General features: G+C 48.4%; 1 protein-coding gene across 5 annotated transcripts; it reads left to right on the top strand.

Moving 5' to 3' along the window:
* The first annotated feature begins 608 nt into the window (after window positions 1-608).
* On the top strand, window positions 609-21,034 carry ZNF229 (zinc finger protein 229). Of its 5 annotated transcripts, XM_040457328.1 has the most exons (5): window positions 7,327-8,189; window positions 8,882-9,426; window positions 9,528-9,894; window positions 15,808-15,934; window positions 17,383-21,034. In XM_040457328.1, the coding sequence occupies exons 4-5, from the start codon at window positions 15,901-15,903 to the stop codon at window positions 19,650-19,652; spliced, it is 2,304 nt and encodes a 767-aa protein (XP_040313262.1). In that variant the 5' UTR covers window positions 7,327-8,189; window positions 8,882-9,426; window positions 9,528-9,894; window positions 15,808-15,900; the 3' UTR covers window positions 19,653-21,034. The 5 variants fall into 5 exon arrangements, with proteins under 5 accessions (XP_040313259.1, XP_040313262.1, XP_040313260.1 ...); XM_040457326.1 differs by having other exon boundaries at window positions 8,882-9,894; XM_040457325.1 differs by lacking the exons at window positions 7,327-8,189; window positions 8,882-9,426; window positions 9,528-9,894 and adding an exon at window positions 609-746.
* The last annotated feature ends 935 nt before the right edge of the window (window positions 21,035-21,969 follow it).

The following is a 21,969-nucleotide window of genomic DNA, read 5'->3' as shown; positions in this document are numbered from 1 at the left end:
CAGAGCATGAACGGGGGAGGGGCAGAGAGAGAGGGAGACACAGAATCGGAAACAGGCTCCAGGCTCTGAGCCATCAGCCCAGAGTCGGACGCGGGGCTCGAACTCCAGGATCGCGAGATCGTGACCTGGCTGAAGTCGGACGCTTAACCGACTGCGCCACCCAGGCGCCCCTCCCATACTTTTCTTGACATTCTTTTTACTTTTGTCCCTTAACATTGATCATGCACTGCTTTTGTAAATTAAAAAAAAAAATACATAAATACAGTGTAAATTATATACATATATGGTGTAAATTATAGATGTATGGTGTAAGTTATATATGTGTGTGTGTGTGTGTGTGTGTGTGTGTGTGTGTATAATCAAAAACATCAATGCTTTATATTCCCTGGTGATGGGATTATGGATTTTTTTGTTTGAGAGTATTGTCAGATTTTCCACAACGTGAACGTGTTAGTACCGAGTAATAACCTTTTTTTTTAAGGAAAGAAAAAAGCTGTCGCGGAGCTCCAAAGCTCAGCGCCGGAACAGCGTGTGTCGTCTCACCAACCAGAGTAGCCCCGCGGGGCACTCCGCCTTCCACCTGGCCTTGGGCGGGGCTCCAGGTGTCCGCTTCTTTACGACACCGTCGGCTCCCTTAAGTAAGAACGCGCACCGCAGAGGGTCCTGGGAAGTGTAGTCCGGGCCCTGCCGAGTCGCCCACTTCCGCTTCCGGCCACCGCAGCACTGCCATAATTTCTTCTGCGATGGTGAGTAGGTTACGGGACGTGGGGCTTTTTGGAGGTCTTCGTTCCCGCCGCAGGGACAAGGGGCCTGGGCTCTAGGATCTGGGGGGAGGGGGCGTGTGGCGGGGGTCAGAGCCGGGAGATTTCGGCAGCTCCGCCTGGCGAAGGAGAGGTTTGAGGAGGCGGGCGCACAAGAGCATCCAGGGTTGGGATGGGGGGCGGGGTTCGGGCCGGCAGCGCTGGGCGCCCCCAGGCTTGGAAGGAGCAGTTGGAAGTCGGCAGCTATGGCTTTGAGACGGGCATCTCTCGGTTCGGGAGACTCCAATCCAAGTAGTTTTGGATTGGTGATATCTGGAATTCTTTCACGGTAGCCGCACACCTACTTCTGTATGAATTTCAGACTTTTCTGTGAAATCATTTCTATAAAGAGCTGCAGAAGTTGATTCTTCACGGTCTGTATGTATTCCTTTGAGAATTATTAAGCGCCGTACAAGCTTTAAGAAATCATTTTGCTGGTGTAGTGATGCTAGCTCTGTTTTTTTGCAGCGTCCGAGCCACATGGTTTGAATTCTATTCTGTCACACAGCATATGAGAGTCACAGCTCTTAATTCAAACCTTTTGCTTTTAATAGTCGACTTTTAATCCATATCGCATTAATTTTTGTGTATGATTTAAGGAGGGGTACCAAGACTCCAGTTGTTCCAACTCCATACGTTGAAAGGACTCTTCTCATTGATCTGTGTGTTCGTTGTTAAGTCAGTACCACTGTTTCTTGATTACTGTGGCTTTAGAATAAATCTTGAAGTCAGAAAGAATGAGTCCAAATTTTTCCTTCTTTGGTAGGATTCTTTTTTGGCTATTCTAGATTTTCTTCATTACAACGCATATTTTAGAATCAGGGTGTCAAATCTTGCAAGAAGTCTGTTGAGATTTTGATTGAAATTGCATTGGAGAGAACAGGCAACCTTAAGTCTTTAAATGCATGAACATGGTATATCTTTAGGCATTTAAAAATATTTTTACTTTATTTTTTTTAATGTTTATTTATTTTTGAGAGAGAGAGAGACAGAGTGTGAGCGGGGGAGGGGCAGAGAGAGAGGGAGACACAGAATCCAAAGCAGGCTCCAGGCTCCGAGCTTCCATCACAGAGCCCGATGCAGGGCTTGAACTCACAAACCGTGAGATCATGAGCTGAGCCGAAGTCGGATGCTTAACCGACAGAGCCACCCAGGCGCCCCTAAAAATATTTTTTAACATACAGTGCTGTGTTAGTTTCAGGTAGATAATGTAATGATTCAACACTACTGTACATTGCTCAGTGCTCATCAAGGTAAGAGTGGTCTTGGGCTGCCTTGGTGGCTAAGCGTCTGACTCTTGGTTTTGGCTCAGGTCGTGATCTCACCGTTCATGGGGTGGGGCCCTGCATTGAGCTCTGCACTGACAGCGTGGAGCCTGCCTGGGATTCTCTGTCTGTCTGTCTCTCTGCCCCTCCTCTCACGCACTCTCTCTCAAAATAAATAAGCATTAAAAAAAATGATAAGATCTCTTATCCCACCCACCTTCTCTCTGGCAACCACCAGTTTGTTCTCTGTGTTTGAGTCTGGTTTTTGGTCTCTTTTTTTCTTTGTTCATTTCCCCCCCTTGCATTCCACATCTGAGGGAAATCGTATGGTATTTGTCTCTCTCTGATTCATTTCACACCCTCTAGGTCCATCCGTGTTGTTGCAAATGGCAAGATACCATCCTTTTTTATGGCTGAGTAATGCTCCATTATATATATATATGTATCACATCTTCTTTATTCATTCATCTATTGACGGACGCTTGGGTGGCTTCCATAATTTGGCTCTTGTAAATAGTGTTGCAGTAAACACAGGGGTGCTTAGATCTTTTCAAATTCGTGTTTTTGTTTTATTGGAGTAAATACCCAGTAGTATTACTGGATATTTTACTGGATAATTACTGGATCATATGGCATTTCTAATTTTAATTTTTTGAGGAACCTCCACGCTGTTTTCGCAGTGGCTGAACCAGTTTGCATTCCCACCAACAGTGTCCCAAGGTTCCTTTTTCTTCACATCTTCACCAACACTTGTTATTGCTTTGTCTTTTTGATTCTAGCCCTTCTGACAAGGGTGAGGTGGTCTCTCCATTTTGATGTGCATCATCCTGATGTTTTGCGATGTCGAGCATCGTTTCAGGTATCTGTTGGCCATCTGATGGTCTCCTAGGAGCTACAGTGAATGCAGGCTTGTGGATAAGGCCCGCAGTAAGAATGGTGTGGACCCTCTGAGCCCTGTAGGGAGGAGGTCTCTTTCCTGGGGGTAGGAGTAGATTCCAGGAAGGCTAGATTACATTCAGCTGGTGCTCAGAACTTTCTCCTTGTGTAGCTGGGAATTGGGATAAAATCATGTTATCTCCTGGCTCGTTTTTATTTCATGGCCTTGCCTTCTTGGGACTGTGCCTTTCTCAGAGAGAACTGCGTAGAAGAGAAAGGAGTAACCCCCGGTCTGTTGACGTCAGAGCTCCAGGTGAATAAAAGTTTGGTTTCTTATTGTTTTATGGCAATGCCAGCTCCCTTCCCAAAGGCCTGCTTTCCTGATCTTCCTTACTCGTCATACCACGGTGTTGACAAATGCCCATTCTGGCCCCTCCGCCGTGGCTGCTTTCCCCCAGAGATGTTTTTTTCCTAAGGGTGGGGGAATTTCCCAGCGACTCTATTTAGTGTATTCTCTCCCTGGCCTGTAGTATTGGTTCGTGTAGCCAGTAAATCACTTAGGCTTACACTGCTTCAGGGCTGTGCTAGCTACAGGGAAGAAATAATTACAGTGACTGTAATGGTTTGCATTTATTAAGTGCTTATTACATGCCAGTGATGAGTATCCCTGATACCTGGGACAGTGCCTGGCGTGTCCTAGCCTGTCAGTAAGAATTGATAGTTAATTTTCTCAGTAAGTCATCATTAGTCCCGTGTCACAGATAAGAATGCTGAGGTGTTACAACCCGAAGTCAGGGCCTTTGCCCTTGCGTGCCCCTCCGTTCTCTCCCCATCCCAGATCTTTGCGTGGCTGATTTATTTTCATGCAGGTCTTGGAGACTGTCCGCGACAACCTGATTCATGTTGCGTCTCCCACACCTGCCCCCTGTGTTCTGACCCAGAACGAGAATCTATCACGTTCAACTTATTTTTGTCCTTGCCCCTTTTGTAATCAGAGATCACCTTATCTGTAAGACCTGTTGACCCTCCAGAACGCAAGCACCGTAAGAACGAGCACCTTGCCCATCTTACTCGGTCCTGTGTCCCCAGGGTTTGTTACAGCGTCGGAGACAGAGTGGGACACTGAACGTGTCTTTGTTAAACGAATGGGTGGGTGCCTGTATTCCCGGGTTGGTGGTGGGGTGAGCGAATGACAGCAGTGACAGTAGTTGGCTGAGGATTTTCCGTGTACCACGTACTAGACTCTGAACTTCATTCAAATAGGTATGCCCGTGTACGTGTGTCACAGAGAGAGACTTAATTCTGTCAGCTCTGTGAGTGAGAAGTACTGTCTTCACTTAACAGCAGAAAGAACAGGCTCATTCAGAGATTTCTCTCGCTTCTGGTGTTAACGCAGCTGCAGAGTGGCTGAGCCAGAACTTAGACTCAGGCCGTGTGACAACCTCGGGGTTAAGAGTCAAGACCAGCAACTTCCCACCCCTGCCTCTCGTCTTGCTGGCTGGATTAAAACGCCATAATTTACCTGTTTTCTTTAAACTTCAACTCCAGACTCATATTTGACTTCTCCTTTTCACCCTCACGTGTAATTATTCGTCTAGTCCTGTCATTTCTACCTTTGCAGCATCCCTTAGTCCCATTACCCCTTTATCCCAGTGCCTTTGGCGCCAGTTGTATTGGTCGTTCTCTTTGTCCAGTGTGAGCTCCATATGGTGAAGGAGTGTATCTTTCCTTAAACCTAAGCACCTGACATAAAAGTAGAACTTAAGTGAATGTGTGCTGTCTTCCCGGCTAGAATGTTAGCTGTTCGCGCGCAGAGTCCTTGCCTGCCCTGATCACCATCGTGTCCCAGCGTGCCCTGCACGGTCCTTTGCATGTAATTGATTAAGCGAACAAACTGCAGAACAAAACCATTCCGCTCTGTAGCTGGTCTCAAAAGAACCAGGATCCAAGTATCAGCAGGTTGAGTTCGCATTAGTCCCATTCTCCCATTGATTTCATTAAAAAAAATTTTTTTTTAATGTTTGCTTATTTTTGAGAGAGAGAGACAGAGCGTGAGCAGGGGAGGGGCAGAGAGAGAGGGCGATACAGAATCAGAAGCAGGCTCCAGGCTCTGAGATGTCAGCACAGAGCCCAACACGGGGCTCGAACTCAAACCGTGATATCATGACCTGAGCTGACATCTGACGCTTAACCGGCTGAGCCACCTAGGCTCCCCCCACCCCCCATTCTCCCATTTAAATATGTGTTGAGGGGCGCCTGGGTGGCGCAGTCGGTTGAGCGTCCGACTTCAGCCAGGTCACGATCTCGCAGTCCGTGAGTTCGAGCCCCGCGTCGGGCTCTGGGCTGATGGCTCAGAGCCTGGAGCCTGTTTCCGATTCTGTGTCTCCCTCTCTCTCTGCCCCTCGCCCGTTCATGCTCTGTCTCTCTCTGTCCCAAAAATAAATAAACGTTGAAAAAAAAAAAATTTAAATATGTGTTGAGTGCTCACCCTGTTGCTTGGAGCTGACTAAAACCCCAGCCCTCACAGAGTTCATACTCTCATGGGTACAGGAAGATAGTAAACAAGAAAAATGGTAGGTTAGCTAAGCTTCACAGAGGACAACGAAGCAGGGAAGATGCATTGGGAGGACTGGCAGAGGGACTTGCAATTGTGTGGGATAACCAGGGATGATTTCACTGACCAGGTGGTGAGTAGGTGAGTAGGGATCCAAAGGAAGAGAGAGGCCTGTGGACGCTGGGGAAAGGGAACAGCATTGAAGGCAGGGTCCATTTGAAGAAGTGTGGAGGCCAGAGAGGGTGAGCAGAGTGAGAAAGAGGAAGGATCGGTAGGAAATTGGGTATTGGGAGGTCAGATAGCGTAGGGTCTTTAAGCCTTTTGAAAGGCCTTTGGCGGAGGTTTTGAGTGAGGTGAAGTTCTTGGCCGGAGGAGTGACCTAACTTTATTTGTATTTGTATTGGTATTTTATTGTTTTGGGGAGCGAGAGAGACAGAGTATGAGTGGAGGCGGGGCAGAGAGAGAGGGAGACACAGAATCCGAAGCAGGCCCCAGGCTTTGAGCTGTCAGCACAGAGCCCGACGTGGGGCTCGAACCCACGAACCGTGAGATCATGACCTGAGAGCTGAAGTCTGACGCTTAACTGACCGAGCCACCCAGGCACCTCCCCACACTTGCTTTAGAGGACAATCCCTGGGGCAGGGCAGTGCACAAACTGTGGGAGACAGGGAGGCGCTTGCCAGAGCGGGCTGTGCAGAGGCCTGGGACCGATGGCCTGGGACCGACGGCTAGCTCAAGGTGGAGACATGAGCTCCTGACTCAGTACAGTACAGGGAGTATCTTAGAGCAGGCACCCTAAGGGTGCGTACGTTCCTATGAACCTGCCCTGTGGCTCGAGTCTCAAGAGAAAGGAGATCAGGCAAAGAGGCAAAAGGAAGGAGCTTATGGTCAGTGTGTTTCTGCTGCCTACTGGCTAGCTCCGGGCCCGTGCCGAGAGTTCTGTTCATCTCTGTGCTCCACACCCCACTGATGAAATTTGCTAAGCGTGTCCAGTGTGCCAACCCCGTGCAAAATGGAGACCACGAATGAAGGTAGAGGACCCCATTCTCTTGATGACTTAGAGGTCTTAACAGGGCAGCTGCATGAAAGGTGGAAAGGTGGTGAGCCAGCAGTTTCTACAAAATGGTTCTGGGGTCCCGGGGTGACTAATTCAATCTGGTGGTGGCAGAAGGACTCCCTTACGGAAGGGGTTCTTGAACGCAAGTCCGTGGGCATAATGCAGGGTGATCATGAACCCGAGTGGGGAAAAAAAAAATGTGCACCAGTCATACTGGAAGTTAGTATTTCCTTTGATTATGAATGCAGGTGACAGACCACAGTAGTATTATCAGAACCCGTGACTCTGTTATTCAGGTAAATCATAGACGTTTTTATATTGTAGTTGGTGTAGATGTTTCAGAATATTACTTATGCTCATTACTTTTTGGAAATTCCAGCAGTTGATTCATTCTTGATATTTAATGTGTAAAAAGAAGCACATCCTTGGTGTTTTATTATTTTTGAACATTGTATTCCGGTATAATTAGCCTTTAAAGTAACCCTGTGTGTTTTATTTTATGCTTTCACAACATCATTCCGAGTAAGAACCCATAAGTATCACCAGACTGACAAAGGAGGCCATTGAACAGAAAAGGTTACAAACTCTGATTTAGAAGATCTTTGCTAACCTGTATCTTGATTGATAGAACCCTCGAGGACAGGGATTTTTTCTTCTTTTTCTTTTTTTCTTTTCTTTCTTTCTTTCTTTCTTTCTTTCTTTCTTTTGTAATCTCTCCACCTAGTGTGGGGCTCAAACTCACAACCCTGAGATCAAGAGTCTCGTGCTCTTCGACTGAGCCCGCCAGGCTCCCCGACGACAGGGATTTTTCATCATTTCTTCTGTGAGGCCTGCAGTGTTGCATTAGCAAAGCTTTCACACTCCAGATTGTCTTTCACAGAACACAGGTGTCCTGTGTTTGTGGCGTTTGCACCCTTCTGTAGGGCCCTGTGTCTCCCTGTGACATTTCTGCTCAGCCCTCCCCACAGAAACCTCTCAGATTGTCCCCAGCCACCTGCAGCATCCTTGGCTCTGTGGACGGTGAGTCTCTCCAGAGCAGGGACTATGCATACAGCGACTCAGTCAGTGTCCGCTGAATGAATGATGGCTGCAGGGTGTGAACCGTTCTGGAGACCCAGAGCTTTGGGGCCCAGAAGAAAGGGCTCCATAAAGTCAGGTTCCCTCTTGAGCCCACAGGTCCCCGGAGTGCGGGAACCACCCAGGCTGGGGAGCATGCAGGGGAAGGCAGGTCCTTCTGAGCCCAGGTAGCCATCTGACATTCCTTGTCAGAGCTTGGAGAACCTCAAGAATGAAGAAGGCCCAGATCTTCTGCTTCTCTGGCCTAGGAAGATCAGAGGATACATAAAAGTGCTGCTGCTCTGGGAAAAGCTGGGAGAGGTAACCATGGAGACTTTGACCTCAAGGCCTAGGGAGAGAGGTTGAGAGTTCATGAAGGGGGTGCAGTGGGGGAGAATCGAGCCGGGTGTGGAGAGAGAAGAAAGGAGTTTGTGACGCAGCAGACGTTGCTGAGGTCCAGGTGGAGAGTCAGCAAACACAGGCAGGGGCCACATCTCCTCGTAGCCTTCCTTCTCCTCCCGCAGCTCTCCGTTCTCAAGCCTCAGCCCTTCCCCAGGATGGGGAGGACAGGACAGTTTCAGGTGGGTTGAGATCGCTTTTCTTTCCAGAAACCACACGTCAGGCATCGGGGTGTAAAAATATCTCCCTCCCTTGGTAAAAGGGAGTCGAGGAAACAGTGTATTGGGTGAATAATTACAAATGAATCCTTCTCTGCCTGAGTTTATCTCCTCTGTGGGACATTTCTCTGATTCCTTTCCAGGTGTCCTTTTGTCCAGGTGAATACACCCTACAAAAAGTACCCCATGAACAAGGCTAAAAGAGCACATTAGGGGAAAAAACATTTCGTCTACGACAAAATTAGAAATTCTAATGTCTTTATTTTTGACAGAGGGGTTCAAAGACCCAAGCATTCTTGTTCAGGAAGGGAGAAAAACAGAAGTACAAATGGCCAACAATTATATGAAAAGTCCGATCAGCTTCTATTAAAGTAATACAGGGGTGCCTGGGTGGCTTAGTCAGTTGAGTGTCTGACTTTGGCTCAGGTCATGATCTCAACGGTTCATGAGTTCGAGCCCCACATCCGACTCTGTGCTGACGGCTCAAAACCTGGAGCCTGCTTCAAATTCTCTCTCTCTCTCTCTCTCTCTCTCTCTCTCTCTCTGCCCCTCCCCCACTCATGCTCTGTCTCTCAAAAATAAACCAAAACATTAACAAAAAAAATAAAGTGATACAGATTGAAATGAGATACTGATTTTTTTTTCTTTTCTAGCAGATCAAAGATTTGAAAGGTCAGCTCTCACTGTTAGCCAGATGGAGAGATGGTGCGTTCACACCATTGAAAGGGGCATTTTTAGTCTTCTTGGAAGTTCTGCACACGTCTGCTCCAATATTTCCTACTCTTAAGAATTCATTCCAAATCAGAGCGAGTATTCAAAGACTGATCATTGCAACGTTGTTTGTAACAGCAAAAAAAGAGAAAAAACCGTGGGGTGGACTCCATGTCCGTCCATTGGATTGATGTTGGATTGATGGACTGTTATCATTTTGTTTCTTCTCACGTCCAGGTCCTGTGCCGCTGTCAAATGTGGTCACAAGCGGATGAAAATATCAGGACAGGAAAAGACGCGCTCGCTCTCTCTCTCACATACACACACACCGTAGATCTGTGCATATGTGTTAACTCATTTTTCCTTTAGGTTGCAAGAAAAAGAAATCAAAGTTTGCAAAATTTTAAGTACGTGCTCTTTTCGGCGCGTGCAAAATTATTTTACAAAGCTTCCTTTTTTTACGAAAAGACGTTATGGAGAAATTCGGAAGGTTTGAGTTACTTCCTTACTGTACACTCTAATTGTAAATGTTGTTGGGGAACTTGCCGCCACGAGGGCTGAAGAAATTAACACGGTTCTACTTCCCACCAGCTCCTGGTATGATCCTGTCGTTACCGTCATCACCTTCTGACGGTTGTCACCACCGATTCCCACAGTGAGCTTGTGTCAGTTCCTCCGTAGCGGTCATTGTCCGCCACCTGTCTCTGGTTTCTGTAGTCCTGGCGTCACTGACTTGCCTGTTGGCTGGCTCAGCGTCATTGCACGATTTGCTTTTCCCAAAGAAGACTTGCGGATGCTGTCTCCGCTGACCGTTTCTGTGCTGAACAATGTCTGTGCCTTTAGGCGAACGGAATTTGCGGATGGCACGTTGGCGAAGCTGAAGAGTCTTCATTCATACTTTCGGAACTGGCGTTAAGTCTCATGCTGGTCTTTCTCTCCCTTCTCCGTTCACCTTCTGGTGAGCAAAGCTTATGCTTATTTATCGGTTAGTTGAGCGCTTTTTCTCAGAAAGGCCTGTTGCGTTTATACATGGCATCTTGGCCGAGCGTCATTTTCAAGGATCACACGTTTATTGCCTTTGCTCTGCCATCTTCTGGTGTTAATTCTCTCTCTGCCTGGATGTCTGTCTGCCGTTACTGTCATTTTATGCATGTGGTCCTGCCGGAACTCCCATTACTGAAGGTGTAACTTCCAGATCTGTCTTCCCTGTTCTTAAACTTCTCTCCTTCGGAATTTTCTGTCACCTTCCAGGAGGCTGCTCTGTTTTCCAGTTCACCGGCTTGTGCTTCAGTGATGTTCATTCTGCTGGTTGGCTCGTCTCTTGAGGTGTTATTTTCCCCTAATCGTAGGAGTGGGTTTTTTTGGTCACGCTTCTAAAAATTCTGATTAATTTTCTTTTTGGCAAGTTTCCCCCCCCAGGCTATATATCAGTACTAAACATTTTTGCTAATCTGATGGAGGAGGGTATGTGGCCAAGACCTATGTATTTTGTAGTTCCTCACACAGTAGGTGCATGATAAGCATCTTTCATATATATATTTGCTGCTGTAGTTTGTCACCTATAAATTGCTTATGAAATGCTTTTGTCCATTTTTCATTAATGACAGGAGCTCTTTCAAGGGTAGGCTTGCCCATCAAAAGTGTTAAACTTACTTTCTCTCAATTTTTACTTTCTGAATGGTGAGTTGACCATAAAGAAGTGTAAAATTTGTACACAGTTAAATGATTTGTTAGTTCCCTTTTGAAAATATGGCTCCATACCTAGCTGCAAAAGGCCTTACCCATTCTAAGCTTAATCAGAAAGGCACCTAAATGGGGGCGTCTGGGTGGCTCAGTCGGTTAAGCGTCTGACTTCAGCTAAGGTCATGATCTTGTGGCTTGTAGGTTCGAGCCCCATGTCAGGCTCTGTGCTGGCAGCTCGGAGCCTGGAGCCTGCTTTAGATTCTGTGTCTCCCTCTCTCTGCCGCCTCCCCAGCTCACACGCTGTCTCTGTCTCTCAAAATTAAACGTTAAAAAAACAATTTTTTTAATTAAAAAAAAAAGGCACCTAAACGGGTTTTTATTTAGATTAAAAACGTTTTAATCTCTAAAATGATTATAACTGGTTTTTGTAAGTGGCCTAAGGTTGACATTTAATGTCATTTTCTTCAAGATGGATAGCCAGTCAGGACAGTGCCATTTATTAATCATTCATCTGTAGGTCAACTGAAATGCTGACTTTATCATTTATATATTTTTGTATATGTTTGTGTATACATATATGTATATAAACATGTATATATTTAATAGGTGTATATGGGGGTGCCTGGGTGGCTCAGTTGGTTAAGCGTCTGACTCTTGATTTCCGTTGAGGTCATTATCTCACAGTTTGTGAGTTTGAACCCCATGTCAGGCTCTGCCCTGCGTCAGATTCTTTCTCTCTGCCTGCTTGTGTGCTCTCTCTTTCTCCCCTGCTCGTGTGCTTTCTCTCTCTCTCAAAATAAACAAACAGTAAAAAAGTTAAAAAAAAAAAAGTAGGTGTGTGCGTTATATATGTGGAGAAAGAGAAAGAAAAATGATAGTTGGCTTAGCTTTTGTAGGACGTGACCATTCCTGTATACTGTACTCTGCTCTACTGAGTTGTATGTCTCTGTGTTGTTTTACTATTTATATTGAGCATGTGCCTCTGAAGTTCAAGAGTTAGTCTTCCTCTCTTCGTTCAGCAAACGTTTGTTGCACACCTACTATGGGCCAAACATCATTCTAAGCCCTGGTGATACATCAGAGAGCAAAACGGATAACACCCCTGCCTTCACGGGGCTGGCCTTCTAGAAGGGGGAGACCGGTAGTAACGGGTTAAACACAAGATGAGGGCTCTGATGTATCTTGAGGGACGTAGGCAGGATGAACTGGGAGGAGGTCTGTGCGATCATCCAAGCGGAGGACGATGACGAGTCACATTAGAGAGGTAGAAGTAGTTACAGGGAGAAGCTTGAAGTATACTTTGGAATAGTAAGTGGCAGAATTTTTTTTAAGTTTATCTTTATTTATTTTGAGAGAGAAAGAGAGGAGAGAGAGACAATCCCAAGCAGGCTTCGTGTCGCCAGCACAGAGGCTGACGCGGGGCTCGAACTCACGAACCGTGCTATTGTGACCTGAGCTGAAATCAAGAGTCAGACACTTAACTGACTGAGCCACCCAGGCGCCCCATGAATTTTTTTTTTTTTTTTTTTTTAATGAATCAGATGTAAGAAATGAAGAAAAGGAAAGAATCCAGGCGATGCCTTTAAGGCAGATGGTACTTGCATTTGCCCACGTCAGAGAGACGAGAAGGGAACTATTTGGGAGGAAAGACTCCCTTCCAGTTGGGCTGTTTTTGCTTCGCGATACCTTTTAGGCATCCAGGCGGCAGGCGGAGTAGGCAGGGCTCAGTGCAGAAGGCAGGACTGGTTGTAAAGATTCGGGAGTTAGCGGCAGGGCCACAACTGTGAAATTGTCACATCGGCTGCCTCTGGCCCGACGTTTCTCCCCTGTGACGCTGCCTCTGGTCTTGGGATCGAGCTGGGATTCTGCTCGGAAATGTGCTGTGTTGGTGGCGCTCTCCCTCCCGAGTGGGGAGGTGGGTTCCTCTGGTCTGGCGCCTCCCATCTCATTTGGGCGGCGGTAGGGCTGGGTGGTTTCAGCGTCGTTACTTGGGCTGCCCGAGTCCAGTCCCGACTCAGGCTTCCGAAGCGTATGTTGTTCGACACGTAGCATTCGCTTTCTGAGACCCGTTTTCTCATCGGTGAAATGGAGATAGCAACAGTAACTACCTTGTGAGCAGTTACCGGTAAGAGAGCAGACCAGAGAGCATTCCTGGTGCTCCAGAAAGTTCTCGCTTTCTGTGAGTTTTGTGAGGGTTCAGTGAGATAAACCACGTAAAGATACGTAGGCTAGAGCCTGCCTTACAGTGATTTTTCTGCAAATATCAGATTTTTCTGCAAATACTTTCTGCAAATATCAGCCTGCCTTACAGTGATTTTTCTGCAAAAATATGGTATTCTGCAAATACCATAATATCCGGGTTAAATTAGATAAACCACGTAAAGATACGTAGGCTAGAGCCTGCCTTACAGTGATTTTTCTGCAAAGTATGGTATTCTGCAAATACCATAATATCCGGGTTAAATTAGATAAACCACGTAAAGATACGTAGGCTAGAGCCTGCCTTACAGTGATTTTTCTGCAAATTATCTGCTTTATACACGCACTTCTGGCCCCCTGGTAACACACAGGTTGGCCCGTATAGGACAGTTGTTAAAGTACAGTGGCTCTGGAACTAGACTCTGTGTGCTCATGTTGTAGTTTGAACTCAAACCCTGTCTCTTACTAGCTGTGTAACCATGGCCAAGTTCCTTCACCTCCTGGTTCAGGGCTCCCCGAGACCACGCCCATGTTCAGAGATCTGCCAGGACCCATGGGGTCCAGTGTGTAGTTCTATGCGTGGCTGAGATTTGTCACAGAACACACCCGGTTGCACCCTGCTTCCTCCAGACTTCACTCCACATGCTCTTTCCCTCAGCTGATTTTTTTAAAGTGATTTATTTACTTATTTTTGAGAGAGAGAGAGAGAGAGAAAATGAACAAGTGGGGGAGGGGCAAAGAGAGAAGAAGACAAGAATCTGATGCCAGCTCCGGGCTCTGAGCCGTCAGCACAGAGCCCCGCATGGGGCTCGAACCCACAGACTGTGAGATCGTGACCTGAGCCGAGTCGGATGCTTAGCCCGCTGAGCCACCCACGTGCCCCATGATTTTGCTTTGTTTTTTAACCATACTAAGTGCAAGCTGTGAGTATGACTATGTACTGAGTCCTGTGAGTCCTTCTAGCGAATCATAGAACTTGGAAGGGATCTCGGGGACTGTGGGCACAAGCCCCACAGAGGCAGGGCTGTTATATTCTTCCTTATCTCTGGAATTCCTGTGTCTAATACTGTTTTATAGGTACTGAACATTTATGGAATGAGTCATATATAGACATGCATGCATTAAACCTTACTATGGGGGCACCTGGATGGCTCACTTAAGTGTCTGACTTCAGCTCAGGTCATGATGTCATGGTTTCGTGGGTTCGAGCCCCCATCGGGCTCCATACTGCTGGCATGGAACCTGCTTGGGATTCTCTCTCCCCCCGCCCCACCTCTCTCTGCCCTTCCCCTGTTCTCTCTCTGTCTCTTTTTCTCAAAATAAATAAATAAACTGAAAAAAAAAAAAAAAAGGAAAACTTACTACTAAAGCTACTTTGCCTTCCTTCTTAAAAATGAACCCATGAATTTTTTTTTTTTTTTTTTTAAGTTAAATATGTATACGGGCACCTGGGTGCCTGGCTCAGTCAATTAAGCCTCTGACTTTGGCTCAGGTCATGATCTCACAGTTCGTGAGTTCAAGCCCCACATTGGGCTCTGTGCTGACAGCTCAGAAATCGGAGCCTGCCTCGGATTCTGTGTCTCCCTCTCTCTCTGCTCTCCCCCACTTGCACTCTGTCTGTCTGTCTGTCTGTCTCTCAAAAATAATAAAAAAAAATTTCTTTTTTAAATTATGTATAGAATCACAGCTCAAGTTGTACTTCGTAAGACCTTGTTACAGGTATTCCTGGGACAGGCTGCAGGCAAAGTGGAATTCTGAAGTCCCTCATACGCAATTGTCTCCCTCTCGAGAAGGACGGCGAGTATCACGATACAGTTGATCACTGTGTTTCACTGTGTTTACAACTGCCGCTGTCTTCCTCAGTGGTATGAGCAATTTGCTTGAAGGCCGTGGGCCACAGTTCACAACTGAGGATGACACAGCATGACGTGAAACTCCACCGCTGCTTCAGAGGCCTCCTCTGGCTGGGGACATGGTCGCATAAACACCCGTTGGTTGCTTCTGACAGGTGCTGATGTGGAAACCCGTAAAAGGTGTGTGTGTGTGTGTGTAGGGGGTGGGGGGCAGGGGCAGCAAAGAGCAGGATTTGCCCCACTGCTGATGGAGGGGCGAGGGGCTGGTGGGTGAAGAACCGAGGAGGTGATCTGGAGGTGTGTGCAGATGTGGGCACTCTTAACATCAGGCACTGTTGAAACAGTCATTTTGGAGGAAAAGTTGGTATTCTGTAAGTGAGAGTCAAGGCACCCCTGGGTGGCTCAGTCAGTTAAGCATCCAGCTCTTGGTTTCGGCTCTGGTCAGGGTCTCACGGTTTCATGAGTTCAAGCCCCTCATTAGGCTCTGCGCCAGCAGCATGGAACCCGCTTGGGATTCTCTCTCTCCCTCGCTCTCTGCCCCTCCCCCACTTGTGTTGTCTCCGTCTCTCTCAAAATGAATAAATACACTTAAAAAAAAAAAAAAACTTGAGGGGCACCTGGGTGGTTCAGTCGGTTGGGCGTCCCAACTTCGGCTCAGGTCATGATCTCGCAGTTTGCGGGTTCGAGCCCCATGTTGGGCTCTGTGCTGACAGCTCAGAGCCTCGAGTCTGCTTCAGAGTCTGTGTCTCCCTGTCTTTCTGCCCTTCCTCTACTTGTGCTCTGTCTTTCTCTCTCTCTCTCTCTCTCTCTCTCAGAAATAAATGTTAAACATTTTTTTTTTAAAAACTTATAAAAAAATTGTAAAATGGACAGACCACATGATGGAAGCATTGTAGCTCCATGGAATTGCCCTCTGAAGTGCTCACACTGAGCGAAGAATGTCTGTTGCTTTGCTCTGTGGATAACCACGGAAGATCAGTTGGTAAGAACCGACATTGTTGGCATCAGACATTAACAAAACTTGATTTGACTCGTCAGACCGAGCAACTGCCTGCGTGCTTGTCTACCCTTCTTAGTGACACCAAGTTTGCCTTTCATCTGGTACGTGTTTGTGTTAATGGTGTCTCACATTTTAGGAGCCATTGACCTTCACGGACGTGGCTGTGGTCTTCACCGAGGAGGAGCTGAGGCTTCTAGACCCCACCCAGAGGAAGCTGTACCGAGATGTGATGCTGGAGAACTTCCAGAACCTGCTCTCTCTGGGTAAGGGGAATGTCTGGGTGATCCACACTTACCTTGATTGGAATGTTCTTGTTCCCGGGGAACTTGAAAGATCAGGACTACATTTTTTTGATCATTTTTTGCACCTCACAAATGAGCCTAAGCCTTGGATTTTCAGGGCGACAACCTTTCAAACCTGATAAGGCACCTCCATGGAACAAGGTAGAGAGACTTGGGTAACAGAGAAACTCCCGAGAGGTGCACGCCCGGGCAAGAACCATGCAGCCTGGGGTCTGACGCAGGCAGGGGTGGGGTGAACTTGTCATGCGGAGGCCCCTTCTGACCTTGATCTTGCCTGTGGACACTTGTACTCTGGTAGGTGATTGTTCTCCGACCTCATTTCCGCTCCTCGGTCCCCACCTTCGCATGGATTCTTCATGCTTTTCAGAGAGTAACATGTCCAGAGTGACTGAGGGGTCCCTGGACTTTCCTCCCTTTGCTAGAAACAGCCGGTCAGCATTAAGATAAGCCAGTGGCAGAGAGACTCTTCCAGCATATTGAGAGCCCACCGATGGATTTCTCATTTGTGTCCAATATCCTACAAGTCCTCGGGTATGAACAGATTAGTGTTATTCTGGCCCATGATGATAAGAATCGCCAATAAGGAATGTCAAAAAGCATGGGCAGATTTCTTTAACCTTGAACTACGTGGTAAACGTGATGGCTTGATGGCTTGCAGTTGGTGACAGAGAGAAGCTGAACATGTTTATGCCTCTGTGCCCTGTCAGTATCATGTGGATTCCTACTCGATACGCTTCTGGAAGCCGGGACGCAGCTGGTGCACTTTGGAGGATTTGGTGCTTTGTTTCTCCCCCGAGTTCAGCTCACACGTGCTCACAGATTCACTCTGGGAGGCAGTGCTCAGTATGGCTCTGAAACCGGACTTCCCTGTTTGACTCCTTTCCCACTCCTTCGGCACCGCATGGTGGAGTGACTTCACTGGGTCACTCCCCCTCTCTGTGCCCTGGATCCCTCATCCGTTAAACAAAAATGATACGGGTTCCCACCTCAGTGTTATTCTGAGGGTTAAGTGAGTTAATCGGTGTATATCGTCAGCACCGTAGGAAGCATCGTAATAATGTTGGATATTATTGTTATGAACGACAACATTAAGCGGAGAAGTGAATCTCCTCTGTAGGAATCTGTTTGGAATTTCTTTCTCGCTTGGGCAACTAGATGAGATGCGGTTCATTGCTAGTAGGGTCATTTAATGTCTGGCTACGAAGCTTATTAATAGGAACCTCTTCTTTTTTTTTTTTTTTTTTTTTTTTCCCCCCAGATACAAAAGAAGTGCCTTGGTAGTTATGATACACACAGGTGGATTTTGCTCCAGGCCATTACTGGTCCGGGCCTGAAAGCCTGACTTGGCTTGAGATCCCTGAGCCATTCTTGTACTTGTTCTCATCTCTGAACTGTCTTTCACCCCACAGGAGACAAGAATGAAAAGGATCTGGAGTATATTCGAGAAAGGGAACTTAAGTGCCTTTCCTACAGAGAGCTGTCCTACTGGAAAATCGGGGAACAGGCGGCTGGTGAATTAACTGGGAGTCAAGACCGTAGAGTGAATCTTCAAGGGAAGGATTTCCAGTTCTCGGAAGACGCTTCTCCCTGCCCGGGGTGGGAAGGAGCATCTCCTCGGGGTTCGCAAATTGACAATCTGGCCGGCGGTCTTCAAGGACCCATCAGTTCGGAAAATCAAGCGTTTCCACCCTGGAAAGCTATAAGACCGGTATCCGTTCAAGAATCTTGGATGAAAGCCTTTGTGAACGAGTCGTGGAATGTTCTGGAAAGGTGTAAAAAACTTGACACGCAGGGTACAACGTATAAACCTGAGTGGGACGGTTTCGGCTTCCGCTGGGTATCACGTTGTCACGATGACCACAGGTTACCAGAAAGAGAGAGCCCGTGTGATCGCGAGCGCTGTGGAAGAGACGGCCTGAAAAAGTCAACCCTCCGTCACCCTGCCCCGGAAGAGGATGACCTGAGAAGCAGCGAACGCGGAGATGGCCTCAGGGGCGCCTTGCACCTTCCCGCCCAGCCCAGAGCTCCCTGGAAAGAGAAAGCCCGTAGATCTCCCGAGGGTGGTACGGGCTTGAGGCAGACCGCCCACCTCGAGAGGCCCCAGAGGACCCCCACGGACGAGAAACCCTCCAAGGGTAACGAGCGCGCCCGGGGCCTCCGGCAGAACGCGCGCGGTCCCAGCCGGCCCCGGGCCCCCGCCGGGGAGATGCCCTACCGATGCGACGTGTGCGGGAAGGGCTTCCGGTATCAGTCGATTCTGCTCATCCACCAGGGCGTGCACACGGGAAAGAAGCCCTACGCGTGTGAGGAGTGCGGGAAGGCCTTCGGTCGAAGCTCAAACCTGCTCGTCCACCAGCGGGTCCACACCGGGGAGAAGCCCTACAAGTGCGGCGAGTGCGGGAAGGGCTTCAGCTACAGCTCGGTGCTGCAGGTGCACCGGCGGCTGCACACGGGCGAGAAGCCCTACGCGTGTGGCGAGTGCGGCAAGGGCTTCTACGCCAAGTCCGCGCTCCACAAGCACCGGCACGTGCACCCGGGGGAGAAGCCCTTCGGCTGCGGCGCCGAGTGCGGGAAGGGCTTCTCGTGCGGCTCCCACCCGAGCAGCCACCAGAAGGCGCACGCGGGGCAGAAGCCCTACCGGTGCGACCAGTGCGACAAGGGTTTCAGCTACAACTCGTACCTCCGGGCCCACCAGCGGGTTCACACGGGGCAGCGCCTCTTCGACTGCGACGTGTGCGGGAAGAGCTTCAGCTACAGCTCGGGGCTGCTCCGGCACCAGAGGCTGCACACGGGGGAGAAGCCCTACAAGTGCGAGTGCGGGAAGGGCTTCGGCCGAAGCTCGGACCTCCACGTCCACCAGAGGGTCCACACCGGGGAGAAGCCCTACAAGTGCGGCGAGTGCGGGAAGGGCTTCCGGCGCAATTCGGACCTTCACAGTCACCAGAGGGTCCACACGGGGGAGAGGCCGTTCGTGTGCGACGCGTGTGGGAAGGGCTTCATTTACAGCTCCGACCTCCTCATCCACCAGAGGACCCACACCGGCGAGAAACCCTACAAGTGTGCCGAGTGCGGCAAAGGCTTCAGTTACAGCTCGGGGCTCCTCATCCACCAGAGGGTCCACACCGGCGAGAAGCCCTACAAGTGCGAAGCGTGCGGGAAGGGTTTCCGGTGCACGTCAAGCCTCTACAAACATCAGCGGATCCACACGGGGAAGAAGCCGTACACGTGTGATCAGTGTGGCAAGGGCTTCAGTTACGGCTCAAATCTTCGCACCCACCAGAGACTGCACACGGGGGAGAAACCCTACACGTGTTACGAATGTGGCAAGGGCTTCAGGTACGGCTCTGGTCTCCTCAGTCACAAGAGGGTGCACACCGGAGAGAAGCCCTACAGATGCGACGTGTGTGGGAAGGGCTACAGTCAGAGCTCACATCTTCAAGGCCACCAGAGGGTCCACACTGGCGAGAAGCCCTACAGATGCGAGGAGTGCGGGAAGGGCTTTGGGCGAAGCTCCTGTCTTCACGTCCACCAGAGGGTCCACACCGGCGAGAAGCCCTACAAGTGCGGGGAGTGCGGGAAGGGCTTCAGTTACAGCTCAGGGCTGCGGAATCATCAGCGAGCGCACGCTGGCGAGAAACCGGAGAAACAGACACGCGCTGAGGCAGAACTCAGAACTTGACGCCCGTCTGAGCGCCGACGCAGGAGGAAGGCCTTGCGAACGGGATGCGCAGGGAGGGCTCCGGTGGAGGGTGACCCGTCACAGCAGTCGGCCTGCCCAGGAAGGGACGATCCGGAAGGTTGACAGATGAGAAAAGCACTTGCGTCGCAAACTTTGCTCTCCAAGGGTCTGTCCCCCAGAGGACCGTCCTTGAAGTACGGCGGCCTCGGTAAAAATCGCCGCTCTCATCAGAGTCGGCCCAGGAGGGAGCTTTTTACGAATGACATAGGAGTGTGTCCGAGGAGCAGACTGTGAACGTGGATTCCTTGCTGGGGGGCGGGTGTAGGGTGGGGGGGGGAGTACCTACACATGGGACAAATGTAGGAGAAAGTCGTCACCTTACTAAAACCAACATCGTGCGTACCTTTTAGAAGATGGTTTTTACAAAAATGGAGAGATGATGTTCACATTGGTGAGGGCAAGTCACTTTCAGAAGGCTGGGAACAGAGAGTCTGCCTCTTGGCAGGTGTATCTCCAAGTGATGTATCGCCATCATGTTTTTATCATGCTGGGGTGAATGTGTTTTATCTCCTAGAGATACACCGCTCTCCTAGACAGGCCGTGCTGTATGGCAGGACCATTGCATTTTATCAAGTTTTAAAAACACAGTCCGACTGGCATTGCATTGAATTTATTGGTTAATTTATTGCTGTCACGAATATTTCTGCCCTGTTCGTTTCGTTTCCTCGTGTTTTTAAAGATACATATTAGAGCATTAAAAAAACCCCAGAAATACCCCTTTAACTTGTCAGAACAGAACATAGAGTCACCAAAGCCACCATCGGTGGGACCTGTGGAAATAGGCACTCGTGAATATACTGGTAGGAGTGAAAAGAAGTAGTCTTTTTTTTGGAAAGGATTTGTCAGTGTATCGAGTCCAATTTGTATAACCTTTGAAGTGGCAGTGAGGGTGTAGTCAGTGATAGTTGAGAGATAGTTGCACATGTGGGAAAAGATGTATGCCTCCAGCTGAGTTTCTTAGAGTTTTCTTACTATAGCAGAAAAAAAAAAAATACTCCAAGTATAACAAAGGCACATGTAAATGAGCGAAAACCACTAAAAATATTCAGTGCCTACAGTGGCATTGAAGGTTGCCCACAAACTATTTTGTGAGTCAGGAGAGTTGTGGAACACTTTTAGTATGACTCCCATTTTGTTGGTATGTTTTTGTGTGTGTATGTTTAGAGAGAGAGAAAAGAAAAAAGTGTGAAAGGTTAGTATGATAACTGCATATCTCTAGCAAGTGGGATGCGGGGTATGTAATACATTCATGTACTTTTATGCATTTTACTTTTTCACGAAGAGTATATATCAGTTTTATAATGATAGTAAAGCTATTTTTTAAAAAAATGAGTCTGGTGGAACAGTGCCTTATGGTCAAAGATCCCTGTTACAACCTCTATAATTTTTTTTCTTTTTTCTTTTTTTTGGCTTTTTCTACTGTTTACTTAGCACCTAGTACCAAATATAAGGTATACAAATGAACTGAGAAATTTGTGATTTAGATACTTTCAGAGGCTGCATAATTTTTTTTTGGCTTGGGCAGAAACGAGGTGATCTGGAGAACCGGGAGGAGCTGTGGTGCTCCGGTCTGCATCCTGACCCTCTGGGACCAGTGAGCCCCCAAGCCTGGCTTCGCAGAGGGCATTCCCGGGAGTCTGACTTCTTCATCCGGGAGGCTGGAGACCTGGGGCACAGTCCAGGCTGAGCTCCTCTCTGCTGCCTGGGCTACTAGACAAAGAACGTCAGGGAGGTGGGCGAGGGGCACCTTCTATCTAAGCGAACAGTTAGCATGTCTGGGAGTCGAGCAGAGTGCAATGGTTAGCTTAGAGAAGGGGGCTTGAAGAAAATCTCCAGTATTTTATGGAACAGCAGCAGGGTGATTCCTTCCAATCGTGGGGTGGGTTTTAGAGCCAAAGAGCCAGTGTAGACGCCATTCCTACACCTCAGACCTTCAAGGTTTGTGGTCGAAAAGTTCAACTCGCTTACTGGCTTTCCAAAGGAGGACCTCAGCTTCTTGAAACTGGGCAGCACATCCCCAGTGTTCTGGAACTGGCTGTCAGATGCTGCCTGCAGCTACAGTCTTCTGAATGCCTGACCAGGGCTTAAAGGATCTGCTTCCAAGATGGCTCTGGGCACAAAAGAGCCTTGAACAGGAGGCCTCAGTTCCTCAGTGGCTGTTGAAGAAGGTCTAAGATCCTCACCGCATGGGCTTCTGTACAGGACTGCCTGAGAGCAGCAACAGATTTCCCTCAGAGCAAGTGAGCAGAGGGGAGAG

The sequence above is a fragment of the Herpailurus yagouaroundi genome, unplaced genomic scaffold (assembly GCF_014898765.1).
Source record: "Herpailurus yagouaroundi ecotype Mexico unplaced genomic scaffold, PumYag 220, whole genome shotgun sequence".
In the NCBI taxonomy this organism is placed as follows: Eukaryota; Metazoa; Chordata; class Mammalia; order Carnivora; family Felidae; genus Herpailurus; species Herpailurus yagouaroundi.
The sequence above is the reverse complement of the archived record's forward strand: the minus strand, read 5'-3'. Positions and strand labels throughout refer to the sequence as shown.